Source organism: Rattus norvegicus, chromosome 14 (assembly GCF_036323735.1).
Source record: "Rattus norvegicus strain BN/NHsdMcwi chromosome 14, GRCr8, whole genome shotgun sequence".
Taxonomy (NCBI): Eukaryota; Metazoa; Chordata; class Mammalia; order Rodentia; family Muridae; genus Rattus; species Rattus norvegicus.
The window spans coordinates 71,247,326-71,265,355 of record NC_086032.1 but is presented as its reverse complement, the minus strand read 5'-3'; the positions used below and the strand labels follow the sequence as shown (position 1 = coordinate 71,265,355).

The window sequence follows — 18,030 nt, the reverse complement described above, 5'->3', positions numbered from 1 at the left end:
AGACCCATGATCCAGTGAGCTAACGGCCCAGGAAGCACGTGTTTATTTAGTCACTGTCTAGAAACATTCTAGCTTATGAGGACTATTCTGTCATGTCCCAGGAAGAACCCAGTAGTTAGAAATCTCTGTGTTCTAAGAGCTTCGAAGCATGTTATGCCCCATAACAGTATAAGTACGGGGCTGTAACTCAATCCCATGATCTCAGGCTGCATGTATCTGAAGAAAACAGAAAAGACCCCTTGGTTTCTTAATTTCAGCTTAACTCTTGATTCTTAACTCCAGCCAATTAACATTAGCCCGTCCAACGCTCTCTCCCTTTGTGTGGACTGACAGCCCACATGTAATGTGCTCAGGCAACTTTCATGTTTCTGCTCTCTCTAAAGTCCATCTGTGTGTTCTAGCCCCCAGCCCACCCCTGCAGACCTTAGAAGCCCCCAGAGCTCAGCACAACTGACACCATGATAGAAGTACCATTCAGGCTTTGGGACCCAGCAGGTGGGCTGCTGAAACAGAACAAAGTCCTAATCCGTCAAAGTCCATCATTCTGGAAAAGTCCCTGACTGGAACCCTGCTTTTTACTTTTTGTAGTTCTGCTTCTGGCTAATTGTTCTTGCTACCTGAGGATGTGTTTTTTGGACTTAAATGCTCGCTCTGAGAAAGGTTGGGGACTGCACTTGGGTATCAAACATTTAGTGTAGTCAGCAGCTGGCTAATGAAAACTTTCTGGTGACTTGAACCCATGTCCAAATGGTCTCCTCTACAGGATACCTCACAACACATGAATTAAAAAACATTGCCGGAATGGCTCAGAGAATATGTGATGACACATTCCTGGCCACAGTGGGAACTCAACTAAGTTATTCAAGCTGGCCTAAAATGAGCTTTAATAATATGGGAAACACAAAGAAAATACAATGTGGGAAGGGGGCACAAGCACATGCACATAACTGTGTTCTGATAAAACTTTATTTATAAAAACAAATGGCCAACCCCTATCAAATTGGGTTACTATTCCCTCAAATGACTTTGGTTTTCTCCAGCACCATAGGTTTAGCACAAGCTTTTAACTAACAACACACATATTAGGATAGCTCATGTCTTTGCTAGACATGTTTGCATGGCCAGATTATATTTCTCATCCCTACCCACTGGAGAACATGCAAGTCAAAGGGAGTGACCCTGGGAAGCCAGGAAGCCAGGAAGCCAGGATGGGCTATTCTTGGTCACTTTTGCCACCATGCATACCTGTTGCCATGGCCTTAATCTCTTCGAGAACAGGAGTAACTTTGGGTTTTAGTTGGCCCTTTATTCTGCCTCCCAGCACGGAATCGATACCTGAATTCAAAGGAAAGAAGTTAATGGGGGCAGGTCTGCTTCTCCTTCAGCTCTCCTGAGCTCTCCTCAAACCCCAGGAGTCTACACGTGGAAAACATCTCTTTTCCTGTCCTCAAGTCCCAGCCTCTACTCCAGACTATCACTGTGGGCCCTCATGTAAAACGTCATCAGCTGTCTTGGAACCCCCTAACGCTCATTCCCAAGGGGAAAGTTATTCTCCATGGACCCTCGGACTTGCATGAAGAATACAGCATTTGCCATCTTGAATTGTACTATGTAGCCACTGTCTCTAGCTCTCCATCTACACTGGGTTTTCTCCACTGCAATACAACTGACATTTGGGAGCAGATATTGCTTTGTTGGAAGTAAACTGTCCTGTGCCCTGCAGGATGGCGAGAGACCTCCACTGCCTTGGCCAACAGATATCTGTACCACTCCTGCCAACAAATGCGGACAAATGTCACCTTGTGTTCATAACCATTTAACCAAGCTCTGTGTGAACTGGAATGAAAAGTGATTCAGCAAAAAAATGGAGCAAGGCTATTTCTAAAGCCCACTGAACGGGGCACTTAGCAGGTCCGCTCATCCTAGTCTGCATGAAAAATGACTATAGAAAAGTAAGGCTTTGCAATAAACAACATAAAATTATATATGTTTAATATTACTACTGCTGCTACTACCACTACTATTGCTATTATTATTATTATCATTATTATTATTATTGTTGTTGACAGTGCTTCTTTCTTTGCATAGCCCTGGCTGTCCTGGAACTCACTCTTTAGACCAGGCTGTCCTCGAACTCACAAAGATATGTCTGCCTCCGCCTCTCAAGTGCTGTGATTAAAGGTGTGCTCCACCACTACCTGGCTCTGCAAAATGAAATTTTAAAACAGAAACCCAAGTTCTTCTGCTTGGGAAACTGAAGTTAAATGTTGAGTGACTTTTTTTTTTAAAGATTTACTTATTTAATTTATGTGGATGAGTGTCACCTTGCATATGTCTGTGCATATGTCTGTATACCATGCGTACGCCTGCTGTCCTTGAGGAAAGCAGAAGGCATTGGATATTCTAGAAGTGAAGTTAGGGATGGTTGTGAGCCTCCGTGTGGATACCTAGGTTCTCTATAAGAGCAAGTTCTACTCACCACTAAGTCATCTCTTTGATCCCTAATAGTGGGAATTTTAACCATCCAATGCCAAGTGGCAAACACACAGTAGTTCTACAGCTTGCCCCATCTCCCTCCTACCTTCATTTGCTTCCTCTTTTGGTCTGTGCTTTACGAGAGGTAGGTAGCTAAGGCATCTTCTGAGCTGTAACCATGACAATATAAACCATCTTTCATTGCTACTTACTGTCCAGGTCTGAGAATGCCTTGTTCTTGGTTGTGTTGTATTGCCCCAGAATATAGTCGATTTGCTGGAAAAGAAAATGACACGGCATCTGCCCTCTGAGGTGCAAAGTCATTAGACAACAACAATATTTAAGATAAAAAGATTAACGCTGTCAGAGCACTTTGAAAAAGAGACAGTTAGGAAATAGTGAACGTTCATCTTGTCTGGTACCCTTGATGGACACACTCCCACAGTTCATTTCCGGTTACAAACTCTCTACTGTGCTTTCTTAGTATAAACTTACTGGCTGTGCTCGCATCTTAGGTCTCATGATTCTGTGGACCAGCCAGATGGGTCATAGTGAGGATTACGTGGATGAGCAGAGAGGTCGGTCTGTCTCTCTCCATATGTCCTTATATCTTCTTACTGACCAGCCTGCGTATCTTCATGATACCCTCAGGGTCACCATCAATGAGAGCCTAATAGATACTCGATTCGAGGCCCCTAGATGCTGGAGTTTCCAACTAGCCTGAGGTCACATCCACTGTGTCCTCCTGGTCATAAACAGGTCACAGAGACAGCCCAGACTCAAGAAACGATGAACAAGAGGACGTTCTGAAGTTTTCATACACGAGTCTGTGATATTTACTATTCCTGACTGGTCTTCTAATGGAGTGTTTACCTTCTTATCTACAGGGGCTCAGATGGCCTGCTTCCTACCCTCTCTGTGAGGCTAGATGAACATTCTTCTAGGGTTGCCAACCTTCCCAGTGAGCACACCTCAGAATGTAAATTTTCATCTCCCTAATTACCAGAGGTGAAACATCTTGCTCTGTTTGGAGACAGCTATATTCTTTCTGTTGGTTGCCTATTCAATTATCTGTAAAAATTTCTATCTCTTAGAGGTCTTCATATATGCTCAACCAGGTAAGCTCCCCAAAGTCCCAGGAATTTGCACTTTTTATAAAAGGGTGAGCAACGGCCTAGTTTTCGGGAGCCACTGTTGTTACTTTTGGCTTTTTTGGAGAGGGTGGGGGGAAGAGCTTTCTGTGGAATCTTCAGGGTGTTACATGAAAAACATGTTTTTGTTTACATGGTGAGAAAAAAGTAATTCTACCTGCGCTGAACTGCAAAGCCATGCAGGGTTAGTCTCTCCGTTGTCCACCCTCCCAAATGCCTCCATCCTCACTTCCGGCCTCTGGACACACTTGATATGCAGCATTTGGAGGACAGAGTCAACTGAGAAGGCCACATCTTGTTCAAGGGTCCTTGGTTTTGGGGGATTCTCCCTACCAATGTCGATTCCCACAAGCATCACACACTTAAACCAGTTCCTGCCCAGATGCTTTCCAAGTCATACTCTGTACAGGTGAGGCATCAACACGTTTCTGGGATAAGGACAAAAGAGGCTTCCCCATCACTGCCTTCAGCCATTCTGCTTTTTGTCTTCCAAAATGACATGCGTGCGTGCGTGCGTGCGTGCGTGTGTGTGTGTGTGTGTGTGTGTGTGTGTGTGTGTTAGAGAGAGGGGATAGGGGAAGAAAGTCCTTCCTAAGCAGACTGACACACCCACACAATAATAATAAGCAGGTGTGCATAAAGCTAATGAATTCCATCTTAATAGTAACTATAGAAATGATAAGGGGTAACGATAACCCACTGAGGCGACAGTATCCAACAATATATTAGCAACAAGAAACAAAAAAAAGAACCAAAACAACCCACAGTGAGACTCTTAAAATTGGTAGGTACTTTTATACGTGTAGTGATTTTGCTATGCCTCAATAAAGTAAAGCAAGATAAGACACCTATCTTAAAGCTATGGAAACCATATTTTCATGCTTCTGACAACTCTCTGGTTGTGTTTCTTCATCTACATCACTAAAGGGCAGTGATTTTCCATGTGGTTTCACTGACTTCTTAAAAGGTTTGGCTGAGTTCCTAAACACTCGGGGACTCGGAGCAGCCTACAGAAAGTGCCACGGAATGTGCAGGCTGTAGGTGTTTACCTTTGGGGCTTCAGTCAGGAGAGCCCGCAAGTCTCTGTAATTGCTCTCTGCCAGCTTCTGGGTCCTTTGGATCCGAGTCCTTGTCTGCTGGTTGGCCACAAAGCCAAACGCGATGCCAAGACTACAGGGAAAAAGAAAAAGTGTTGGCAAAGATCCAATGTCCTCAGCCGCACAGAAGCCGTGGAACGGCCACCCCTACCACTGCAGCGTACCCATTAAGACCACCGTCAGCACAGCGTCAAAATGAGGACACAAAACAGGGCTAAGGCCCCTCTGAAGACAGAGTTCCGTTTAGGATAAACTACTGGGTTATGACTCTCATAAATGAACAGCGCCCACAACAAATGCTGGAAGGACAAGGACAAAGGTGCAGGCAGTGTCAGGGTTGTGTGTCTGTGTATGTGCATACATGCACGTGCACCTTGTGGGTGCACCCTTACACCCACACAAACATTCTCACACACCTGAGCTACCCCCGAAGAAGAGGGAAATAGCAAAATGAGGAGAGGGACTTGAGATGTCTGGTGTTTCTTCATTTAATTGTTAGTTTCCATATTGTCCAGATTGAAGAGAAATAAGGTATTTCAGCATTAAAGCACCATGGGAAGGCTTAGATTCATTTCCTGTTGCTGGGATAAAATACACCCACAGTGATTTCCTCCCACGCGATACTAGGTTAAGGCAAGATGACAATTTGAAGCGAATTATTGCACATACAGGGAGGGAGGCATGCCCACTCTTCATTAATATAATGTACAAAAGCCACCCAAATGATGGTGCTAGAAATGTCCTGGTTCTCATGGTGAGGGCTGAGTTTTTCCCATGGAAATTCTTGAATAGGTACTTATGAAGAAAATACTTTTCTCTACATAAAATATACATTATAAGAGATTCCTTCATATAGTCACCTTGCAGGAAAGATGACCCTATGGGGAAATTAAAAACTTCTTCCTTGCTTATCTCGAAAGACTAGATTTAAATGTATTAAAAGCTCTTATGCTTATTAACCACTATCAATCTCTTGGTTTAAATTATACAAATTGGTTCATCTGTTGAGTCAGAACCTCCGAACATTAGAATTTTATAGGCTGTAGGAGTAAACTCCCAGCCAGGCATGGTGGTGTATAACCATAATTCTGACACTTGGAAGAGCAAGGTGAGAAGACCTCAGAGCTCCAGGCTAACCTGAACTGCAATGAGACCTTGCCTCAAAATCAAAACAAAACAAACCCCTCAAAACGGCAGGGGAGCTAAAACCCAAACTACATTTCAATCTGACCACTAGAGGGCAGCAAAAATTAATAAATAGGGCAACAGGTTTTACCCACAGGCCCAAAAGACTAGAACTGTTACTTTGTAACTGTCCAGTGTACAATGTGCATGTATTTTAAGAACGGTTTAGCAAGTAGCAGAGAAATCTTGGGAAAACAATATGCAGCAGCCTCTCAGGTTACCAAGCAATTTCTTGTGTTTTATGCACACATATTCACGGAGTAGTAAGATAATAGGCACCTTGCCTTTTTGCATTGAAAAAAATCCCAAGTCACCAAAACCAAAATCAAACAAAAACAACAAAAAAAATACGAGTCCCGGGACAGATATTCCCTCTGTTTAAGAGTCCTGGGGCTGGACTGCATGGGGCTGGAGAGATGGCTCAGCAGGAGTAAAGTAATCTTAACTGCTCTTCCAAAGAACCCAAGTTTAGTTCCTAGCACCTGTGGGGCTGCTCACAGCCAACTGTAATTCCAGCTCTGAGGTAGCTGGCTTTGAAGGGTATCTCCATTCCTGTTCTCAGACCCCCACACAGATACATACACACATGGACACCTAATCACACAAACACACACATCGACAAATAATCACACATAGCCACATACAGACACACACAGACGCACAGTAAAAAAAAAAAAATATTTTCAACAAATAAAAGTACTGTTGCATCTGGAGGAGTGCTTAGCTCATTTGTGGATTCTCTTTGTTAAAGCCCGTCTTCCTGTGGCAGTACGCACAGTTCCTCCAGGTCTCCCTAAGTGACCCTAACATGCCTATGTGGCACATGACATTGAATAGTACTTTACTCGGTCGGCCTAGTGAACTATAGCAGAATTAGGAGAGCAGGAACATGTCACTTGGGCCTGGTTCCTCGTCCCCACCCCACCTCCCACCACCATTCCTCCTACCCCCTTACCCCTCCCAACACACCCACCACCATCACCACCACCCCACTAACTCTGTGAAGACTTTTTTTTCTATCTGAGCCGCAACCACCATCTCAAAGGGCAGTTTGCAGCTGATCTTATAAACCCGCTGTAGGATGTATAAACTGCCCGCACTGCAAAGGAAAGGGGCTTGGGGGATGTCCACAAATTCCCTGGGACTTGTTTATTTTTAAGCTTGAGGTTCATCTTAGCGCAAGCTCAGAAAATGAAGACAGTGTCCTGTACCCTTTGAGCTGCTGTATGATCCACTATTCTCTGTCCTAAACTTGTATTTGTATATGAAGCAGACATTGTACCTCAGGAAGACACCCTAATCCTAAGCTAGGTTAGTGACTCAATGATTTTAGTTACGTGCAAGACAAACACACACAACTGAGAACCAAAACATGGTAATGTGCCAGGGCCTTTATTTAACTAAGCCAGGTTCAAATATCCGGGCTACGACAAGCCAGGGTCACCCCCTAAATAGAGCTGGTATCCGCCCTGGGGAATCTTTTTTTTTTTTTAAGATTTATTTATTTATATGAGTACACTGTAGCTGTCTTCAGACACACCCGAAGAGGACATCAGATCTCATTACAGATGGTTGTGAGCCACCATGTGGTTGCTCGGAATTGAACTCGGGACCTCTGGAAGAGCAGTCAGTGCTCTTAACCACTGAGCCATCTCTCCAGCCCCCACCCTCGGGAATCTTACTTTCTCTCCCTGCATTCTACAAACTATTTCAGTCATTCCTTCTACTGAGCGACAGATCCATGTGGTCATCGAATAAGTCAAAGTGAACCAGGAAGTTCACCACTTCCTATTGACCTTTTCCTGTTGTCCATTCCCATGAAAGGAGCTCTTCTACAGGGATCTGGGATGTTGCATGTCGCAACACCTGCTGAAGTTTATTCCTAGTTAAACCTAAGTTCAGTGTCCCTAAAAGGAGGTAGTAACTACCTCCTTGTCCTTATTCTATACGACTTTACTCATAAGACCATCACACAGTGCAACAAACTGCCGTATAACCTTTCGGAAAATAGTCTTTCCAAATTTTCCAACTGTCAAGAGTGCAATTCTAGAAAGCTTAGCTAGAGATGATCAAAATCATGCTATCAATAACTTTAACAAAAGTCTGTGCTAAACAGAGTTCTGCAAACAAATTCTACAACTTTCCAAGCACATTTTCAGTGTAAATGTTTGTGTTTAGGTTAAAAATGACAAGTGCAAGGGCTGGAGAGATTGCTCAGCAGTTAGCAAGGATGCTTTTCCAGAGGACCCAGGTTCAAATACCAGCATCCATGTGGTCACTCTGTAATTCCAGTTCCTGAAGATCTGGCCTTTGCAGGCATCAGACATGCACAGAGTGGACAGATATTCATGAATATAAAACACCTAAAGGTGATAACAAAAATATTTTTGAAAATGACAAGTCCGAAAGCCCTCGTGGTCAGATAGAAAGCACGAGAGGAAACAGGGTGGCCCGAGACCTGGAACATGTCAGATGGCTGGCAGAACATTCTCTCTGTAGTTCTCCAAAGTGGCACTAAAGAGGAACTTCCCGGCATCTACAAACACCTGTAAATTGAGTTCTTAAATAAAACCTCCCAATGTGCAAATATTAACATCTGATAAAACTTTACTATATTGACCAGCACTAGTTTCCAATTATGACCTCTAATTTAAACCTTTCATTTAAACAAAATAGAGAATGAATGATTCTATTCACTGTCTATTTGGACACTCTCTGTCATTCACTGTATTTTAAAGCAAACATTAGGGCCACGTAAATTAATTTTTCTGCATTTTAACAGTCACCAGTCAATGACTAGGGCATGAAGACACTGAGAAAAAAATGACCCAAGGCAAACAAGCCATAAAACATCAATAGATCCCCTGTCAGCAGAACCAGACATAACTCTTCTTAAACTACCAAATATGTGCTTTGGTGTGGTATAGCAAAATGTCGTCAGATTTGGAGCAGAAGACAGGAGCTTTTACTCATAGGTTAAATGGCATTATGAATTGTCTGTACACTGTGGAAAATAACTCCTCACATACAAGTAAAGACTTAAGAGCTTTTATAAACTAAATCTTTAGAAAGTGAAGCCATTTTCCCCCTATCTACGGCCTTAATGAAACTGGCCAGTGGAAAACCAAATAAACGCTTTTAGCAAGCGATCTCTTCCTTCTTAAAAGTTACTTATTTAAATTTTAAACAACCAGATCTCTTGTTTCCATTATCAAAGGCTCAAGACGTTCTGGCAGGATATAGTTTGATCTGTTTCTCTGAGAATCTTCTACCCTCCAAGCTAGAGAGTGGTAAGCACATCCTATAGATAAATTTAGAAGCTTTGAGTTCACCAGGGTAATCGTTACCAACGCTGACTTAGGATGCTATCCCGAAACTTCCCACAATTCAAGGCACGGATGGGTTTAGGCTTTGCTTTTCGTTCTAGAGTCATCTCTACTTTTACTTATGTGTCGCTTGCGTGTCTGTGTATGGGTGCATGCAGTCGAGTCCCGTGCTCACAGAGGCCAGGAAAGGGTGTTGGATCCCTGGGGCTGGAGTCACAGGTGGTTGGGAGCTGCCCAGTGTGAGCGCTTGGAACTGAACTTGCGTCCTCTGCAAGAGCAGCAAGCACTTTTCAGCACTAAGCCATCTTTTCTCTTACCTAGCCTTTGGGACACTCTGACAAATGTAGTTGATGACAAGTATGAAGGGAAGATAAGTTATTTTTTTCTGAGGAAGATACATCTGTTGACTCAGCCACAGAAGCGAGAATACAACCTACTGGGCATGGACAGACAGCAGAAACATGTGGCCAGGTCCCAGGGCACTCCCTATCTATAGCTGTCTCTAGGAAAAGCTCAGAGGAAGCACGAGGAAGCACGGCCTGCACTTCCTTACACACCAGGAAATCTTCCTCTTGACACATGTGGCCTTGTCAAAAACAGAACAATGAGAGACTGAGAAAATAAACCTTTGAGATGAAAAGGTCTAAACAGAACAAGCAACATGGTCAAGATTAAGTAAAACCAACTACATTGAACTGTATGATTTCCAATGAGTGAATGAGGTCGGGGACAGGTTGAGGGTTAGTGGGAGGATTTATGGTAATCACAGCAAATATTTTATCAATAGTACGCAATATCTGCTGAAGCAGAAGCTAGAGGAGTTGTTGAGAAATGGAGGACTGTCAGCACGGCCTCCCCCTGCCTCCTCTCTAACATGGCCTCCCCCTGCCTCCTCTCTCACATGGCCTCCCCCTGCCTCCTCTCTAACATGGCCTCCCTCTGCCTCCTCTCTAACATGGCCTCCCCCTGCCTCCTCTCTAACATGGCCTCCCCCTGCCTCCTCTCTAACAAGGCCTCCCTCTGCCTCCTCTCTAACATGGCCTCCCTCTGCCTCCTCTCTAACATGGCCTCCCTCTGCCTCCTCTCTAACATGGCCTCCCTCTGCCTCCTCTCTCACATGGTCTCCCTCTGCCTCCTCTCTAACATGGCCTCCCTCTGCCTCCTCTCTAACATGGCCTCCCCCTGCCTCCCCTCTAACATGGCCTCCCCCTGCCTCCTCTCTAACATGGCCTCCCCCTGCCTCCTCTCTAACATGGCCTCCCTCTGCCTCCTCTCTAACATGGCCTCCCTCTGCCTCCTCTCTCACATGGTCTCCCTCTGCCTCCTCTCTCACATGGTCTCCCTCTGCCTCCTCTCTAACATGGCCTCCCTCTGCCTCCCCTCTAACATGGCCTCCCCCTGCCTCCCCTCTAACATGGCCTCCCCCTGCCTCCTCTCTAACATGGCCTCCCCCTGCCTCCTCTCTAACATGGCCTCCCCCTGCCTCCTCTCTAACATGGCCTCCCCCTGACTCCTCTCTAACATGGCCTCTCCCTGCCTCCTCTCTAACATGGCCTCCCCCTGCCTCCTCTCTAACATGGCCTGTCTCTGCCTCCTCTCTAACATGGTCTCCCTGCCTCCTCTCTAACATGGCCTCCCCCTGCCTCCTCTCTAACATGGCCTCCCTCTGCCTCCTCCCTCACATGGTCTCCCTCTGCCTCCTCTCTCACATGGTCTCCCTCTGCCTCCTCTCTAACATGGCCTCCCTCTGCCTCCTCTCTAACATGGCCTCCCTCTGCCTCCTCTCTAACATGGCCTCCCCCTGCCTCCTCTCTAACATGGCCTCCCCCTGCCTCCCCTCTAACATGGCCTCCCCCTGCCTCCTCTCTAACATGGCCTCCCCCTGCCTCCTCTCTAACATGGCCTCCCCCTGCCTCCTCTCTAACATGGCCTCTCCCTGCCTCCTCTCTAACATGGCCTCCCCCTGCCTCCTCTCTAACATGGCCTCCCCCTGCCTCCTCTCTAACATGGCCTGCCTCTGCCTCCTCTCTAACATGGTCTCCCTGCCTCCTCTCTAACATGGCCTCCCCCTGCCTCCTCTCTAACATAGCCTCCCCCTGCCTCCTCTCTAACATGGCCTCCCCCTGCCTCCTCTCTAACATGGCCTCCCCCTGCCTCCCCTCTAACATGGCCTCCCCCTGCCTCCTCTCTAACATGGCCTCCCCCTGCCTCCTCTCTAACATGGCCTCCCCCTGCCTCCTCTCTAACATGGCCTCTCCCTGCCTCCCCTCTAACATGGCCTCCCCCTGCCTCCTCTCTAACATGGCCTCCCCCTGCCTCCTCTCTAACATGGCCTCCCCCTGCCTCCCCTCTAACATGGCCTCCCCCTGCCTCCTCTCTAACATGGCCTCCCCCTGCCTCCTCTCTAACATGGCCTCCCCCTGCCTCCTCTCTAACATGGCCTCTCCCTGCCTCCCCTCTAACATGGCCTCCCCCTGCCTCCTCTCTAACATGGCCTCCCCCTGCCTCCTCTCTAACATGGCCTCCCCCTGCCTCCTCTCTAACATAGCCTCCTCCTGCCTCCTCTCTAACATGGCCTCCCCCTGCCTCCTCTCTAACATGGCCTCCCCCTGCCTCCCCTCTAACATGGCCTCCCCCTGCCTCCTCTCTAACATGGTCTCCCTCTGCCTCCTCTCTCACATGGCCTCCCTCTGCCTCCTCTCTAACATGGCCTCCCTCTGCCTCCTCTCTAACATGGCCTCCCTCTGCCTCCTCTCTAACATGGCCTCCGTCTGTCCCTCTTCTTTTGCTCAGCCCTTTAATTTTGGTGACATGATTTCTTTCCATTTCTTTCGCTTTCACTTTCATACTCACAGAGTCATTTCCTCTTCTAGATCCTAATCTCAGCTGTCCTAATACTTGCAAATAATATTTAGCCAATTTTCAATCCTGATGAAAACTGATAGGGGTTTCAGACAGAAGATACCAAAACAGCTAAGTACTTAACTGACGTCATCTTTCCAGTCCCCCACACTAATCATTTTTGCCTTATGAGAATACACGTCAAAATACTATGAAGACTCTTTATTATACAGATTTATCTATGCCAACCCAATAAATATTTGCATATGTGTACCAAGATTTTCATTTTTTTAAAAGAAACATGTTTTCTATATTGGATTCCTCTTTTAAGTTAGACTTTTGTTTGCATTTCTATAAATTACAAAGGATTTTATTCTGAATTGATGAAGTATTTAACTGTGTTTAAAATACCAAAATATATAAATAACATATTTATGTATAGCTCACCTATCTTTATTCCTGAGATGCAGACCCATTAAACAAAACTTGTTAGGCTTTTTAAGTATATATTAGTTTGAAAAATTATTTTTTTTAAAAATCCATTCATTTTCTAGTTTCTTACATACTTACTTGTTTTTTCTAATCCAAATAAAACACTTGTTTTCAGTTCATAATTTCAGGTTTCAATATAATTAAGTCAGAGCTGATCTACTGTTTTAGTGTGTGACAAATTTAGAACTAATTTGATTTCATGTTGTAAATTAAACTTATGTGTAAATACTATAGGGCTAAGTGAGAATAGTATATGGGTTATTTTTCCAAATCCCCATACCCACATGAAGGCTCACACCATTTGTAACCCCCAGTCCCAAAGGATTCAATACCCTCTTCTGGCCTTTGTGGGTACCAGTCATGAACCACACATGGTACACAGACATTCATGCAAGCAAAATATTCAAATACACAAGACAATATTTTTTTTTTTGTTTAAGAAATAACAAGCTCGCTAAGTAGGGAATTACCCTAAGAGAGGCAGTGCGTTCAAATGTCGCTTCCTGACCTGTGCCTAGTCCTTAATGTCTAGGGTGTGTGAATGAAAAACATAAGAGCCAAGTCTGTGGGTGAGGGAAGCACGTGTCTCCAGCCTCTTGGAAACACTAGGGGGCCCCTGTGGAGTCTGAGGGGTCTTTAGGCTGTAATTTATATTCCTGTGCTAACTACCCTTCCCCCTGCCAGTGCTGCCCTGCTGAGTCTGTACATTCCTGAGAAGGCTTCAAAGGGAAGTAGGGGGAGACAGACACTTCAGGAATTACCAGTGAAAAATAGATTTGAGTTGTTAGAGAGAGGGAGAGAGAGAGAGAGAGAGAGAGAGAGACAGAGAGAGAGACAGAGAGAGAGAGAGAGACAGAGAGAGAGACAGAGACAGACAGAGAGACAGAGACAGACAGAGAGACAGAGACAGACAGAGAGACAGAGAGACAGAGAGACAGAGAGACAGACAGAGAGACAGAGACAGACAGAGAGACAGAGACAGAGACAGAGACAGAGAGACAGAGACAGAGAGACAGAGAGAGACGGAGACGCAGAGCAGAGCAGAGTCAGAGATGGAGTAGAGATGTCCACACTTGGGTTCAAGTGAGAAGGTTAGAAATAACCAGAAGTGCAGGAAGTTAAGGGCTCACGAAACTGGGTGCTGTTTGTGCACAATCAATACTTGGTTAATGTCTACACCACTTCTATTTCAGGGAAGTCCTGTCTTTGATCCAGCTGTCACTCCTCTGGAACAAGAGGTAACAAATCAGCTTTTGTTGGTGATGGGAAGTTGTTGTAAAAAATATAAAAAATAAAATGCTGTCTTTTATCCCGCTCTGGGTCCGGCACCACAGTGTCCCAAGATATCTAGCAGATATCTTAAGTCTCAGTCAGCAAAGCCTCTCACCCGCTTTGCTCCATCCCATATCGCACTGCTGAGGGCCTCTCTCTGAGCCTGGCAGCAATCTCTCTACCTATAGTTCCCAAGGCAGGTTTCCATGCCAGAAACACACATCCCAATTCCGCGGTGACCCAGCATCTCTAGCCACCGCACATTTTCTTACACTTAAATCTGCACATGAAAGAACACACAACACAATAACCTCTGATCCAATGGATAAGATATAATTGCCCACTTAGACATACAGAGCCCTGTACACATCTGTCCCTTAAGAATATTCATAACAACCTGTAAAGGTACATCGTGGAATCTTAACGTCAGCTTCCATATTGTCCCCAACTACTCTCTCTCTCTCCTCCTCTTCCTTCAAACTTTTCTCCCACCCACCCTTCCTTCTCATCCAATGACAAGCCTCATTCTATCTTGCACCTGCCTCGCCTGTGACATCATCCCACAGGGAGTCTTGTTGTTCATGTTTAAATCAATTCAATAAGTAACCAAGGACCAACAGCTAGTAACTCAGGGACCAAGCAGCTGAGTTCCTCCCAGCTTTCTAGCAACCTTCAATCTCTTTTCCAGGGGCAGCCATTAGCTTCTGTTAATCAGTTCACATAATTTTTTATTTCTAATATAAAAAGCTGTTTTGCCAAGTGTGGTGGCACATGCCTTTGATCCCAGCACTCTGGAGGCAGAGGCAGGCAGATTTCTGTGAGTTTGAGGCCAGCCTGTTCTATATAGTGAGATCCATTGGCTGTAAACTTCTATCAACAGCAGGAATTACACATGAACATCCTGGCTTATGAAGGAATTCTAGACTTCACAAGTGGGGACAAATGGCAAATTCAGGAAAAGCAGGTTTCAAAATGACTAGGAAGTTCTTTCTGTTCAACAATCTTTACAAATTCAGAGTTCAGGGACTTGTCAACATTCCTTTGGTGTCAGCTAGTAAACAGAGGCTCTCCTTCCTGCTTCCCTGCGGTGAACCTACACAGAGGTGGCAGAGGAAGGAGGTAAATGTTTCAGCCATTAAGTTTGCCTGGGGTTGGGGACCTGGTTCAGTGGGTAAAAGTGTTTGCCACACAAGCAAGAAGATTTGAACTCAAATCCTAAGACCCCCCCCCCCCACATAAAAGCTAAACTTTTATGGCAAACATCTGTAATCTCAGCACGCCTAAGGGTGTATGGGAGGAGAACGGAGAATCCCTGGAAGCTTGTAGCCAGCTTACCCAGAGTTCTCAGGGAAACAGCAACGAAGAGCCTTTGTCTTAAGCAAAGTAGAAGAAGACCTACATCCAAGGTTGTTTTGTGACCTCATACAAGCCATGGCATATGCATACCTGAATTTACACATTCCTAGGTTCCCGTAACAAAGCATGCTCGTGCGTGCACACACACACACACACACACACACACACACACACACACACACACACACACACACACACACAGATACACACATCTACAAGAGAAAAACTGCCAAAAGGACCACTCAGGGAGTAAGGAAGGGCAACTTCCAGACAATGCTATTATCTAGTTGACAACGGTACCTTCGCGTTGAGTTGCTTCCCTTTCTGTTTCACTTTAAACTGGATATTCGGGTGGAGGTGGGCTGGGGGTGGGGGAGCATGCCTGTAATTCTAGGACTTGGAAGCCAAAGCACACATTGTTCAGATGTTCAGGCCCAGCCAGGACTTTTGCCGTCCTTACTGAGTTCAAGGTCAGCCTAAACTCTATAGTGGGATCCTGTCTCAAAAAAAAAAAAAAAAAAAAAAAAAAAAAGTCCAGGTGTAGGGATGCATGACTCTAATTCCAGCACTTGGGGAGGAGATGTAGCCGGATCTCTATGAGTCCAAGATCAGACTGGTGTATACAGTGAGTTCCTGGATAGCCAGGTCTACCCCCTGAACTCTGGACAGAAGAAAATGAAAGAAGAAAGAGATGCGGGAAGAGGAGAAGGAGGAAGAGGAAATACACAAACTCATGAATAAAAGCAGATATTTCTCCCATCTCCCTGCAGCCCCCTAACAGCCGCGATTAGTCTTGACTTGCCTCATGAGCAGACAAATCAGCAAGAGGGAGATGGCTAAGCACTTCCTCCGGCACGACTCGTTCTGCTTCTGCCGCTGGTGCATTTCTCCGCCGCATTTGTTACAGCAACGGCACATACAAAAGAAGAAGCCCACCAGGGGCATGAGGAAAATGAACAGCAGGCCCAGGATGACGCAGATAAGAACTCCAATTTCATAGATGGCGACCTGCAAAGGAAAGGCATGGCACGTGTCACCCAAACAGGAAGACCATTCCACAGGTGCTCACTATTGTGAGTGCCTCAATATGCACGCATTTAAGGAGTTTCCGTTTAGTTCCCTGCTGAAGGACGTAGAGTACTGAATTACCAGGATGCTGGCCCAGAGTTTAATATTCCTTTCAATTACCTGGAAGTTACCTAAGAGCAATGTCAAGTGGAAAACGGTTTACTATCGATTCCAAGGGCATTTTATTTTCCAGATAGCTTAAAAAAGAAAAAAAAAATAGCTGTGCATGGTCAGTTACACACAGGGTGCTTTACACCAGGAAGACAGAATGAATAGAGATTAGGAAAGACTCGAACCATGTTGGATGGGATCGACTAGTGACAAACTCCACGTTTCTAACAGAATCTAAATGGTGAATGAAGTCTAGACATTCCGAGTGACTCAAGCACAAGGCTTTCACCTTCCTTGGACAGACACTGGGGAAGAACAGTGTGTCTCTTCTCAGGTCATCGTGGGAACTAGGAAGAATGTATGCTTAAAGAGGAAGTACCCAGGCAATCACCTGGCGCTAGCAAGTGGAGCTCTCTATGCCATGCAAAAGGCAGACCTGGTGAGTATAGGACTTGGCAGCCTGTGTCCATACTGGTCCTGAGATCCCAGCATCCTGCACAACTTCCACATACAATCGTTACAAAGACTTTAATATATTTTCATTTTCCTTGCTAGCTTGTCCCTGGAGTACATGGAACAACGGGGGGGGGGGGGGGGGATGAAATAATCTTTCATTCCGGTCCATGCAGAGTCACTCATATTTCTTTGTTGTTGTTGTTTGTTTGTTTGCTCGATCCCTGATGCTTTCTTTTGTTTTTGAGACAAAGCTCCCTGTATGTATCCCAGGTTGGTCTCCTTAGTAAAGAATGATCCTCCTGCCTCCACCTCCTGGATCGTTCAATTGCAGGATGTATGTCTAGCTTATGTGGTACTGAGAATGGAACTCAGAAATTCATGAAAGCTAGGCAAGTCCTCTACCAAGTGAAATGGCAGGAAAAAAAAATCACAGGATGGCACTTGATTCGTGAACAAGCAAGATAGCAATGGACGACGTAGGCGCTAAAATGAAAAGTCAGACAAGCCTTGCTCCTTTATGTGTGCACTGAGACATGATCTTATAGCCAACTTCCTGTTTAACCAACTCAGTTTATCTTTCCACCACTGAATGATGGCTGTATTTTTTTTTTCATTGTCATAAGCAAGGCAATCAAGAAGAGAGCTCAAGGCCACCACTCTCTGTAGCCTGTCCACAGTGGAATATGGCAGGGACAAAAGCAGTAGAAGAAAACAATGACTTCTGTCCTGAAATCTGCCCAGCTAAAAAGCATCTCCAGATACAGGGATGTGATCATGTGTAGCCTCTGGCTACGGGTCATGAGCAACCACCCACCAGTGTGCGATCCCCTACCCCATGGTCTCTGTCAGCACTCCGGAATGTCCAACAGAATGAGCTTGGTGGCGAACCTGCCATCCTCTCAGCTAGCTGGCTCCCCTCAGCTGCCTGCCTTGCCTCGATGCCTGTCTCTTGGCTTAAAAGGCCTGATGTACAGACAGCAGCCCTACTGGGTGGACAACCCTGCCAGAGGTGACTGTGATACCTTGGTAGGGAGCACTGAAACGGAAATCAGCTACATCCTTCTGGGAGTGCCTGTTTCCCTACACTGGGAAAACATCCATTAACACGAGGAGCCTCATAGGCACAAGGGACGAACAGTCACGAATTCAAAGCCAAAGCAACTGCTCAGAGTCAATGTTCAATTGACAGCGGTTAGCTAT

At 45.5% G+C, this 18,030-nt stretch overlaps 1 protein-coding gene across 27 annotated transcripts in view; it reads right to left on the bottom strand.

Moving 5' to 3' along the window:
* Window positions 1-18,030, bottom strand: part of Prom1 (prominin 1) — a 104,706-nt gene that overhangs the window by 41,653 nt on the left and 45,023 nt on the right. For all 27 annotated transcript variants that reach the window (XM_039092362.2, XM_063273554.1, XM_063273536.1 and 24 more), the window contains 4 exons: window positions 15,998-16,203; window positions 4,676-4,796; window positions 2,688-2,751; window positions 1,246-1,335 (listed from right to left, as the gene is read on the bottom strand). In XM_039092362.2, coding sequence (XP_038948290.1) covers window positions 1,246-1,335; window positions 2,688-2,751; window positions 4,676-4,796; window positions 15,998-16,203 — 481 coding nt within the window. The remainder of the gene's footprint in view (window positions 1-1,245; window positions 1,336-2,687; window positions 2,752-4,675; window positions 4,797-15,997; window positions 16,204-18,030) is intronic.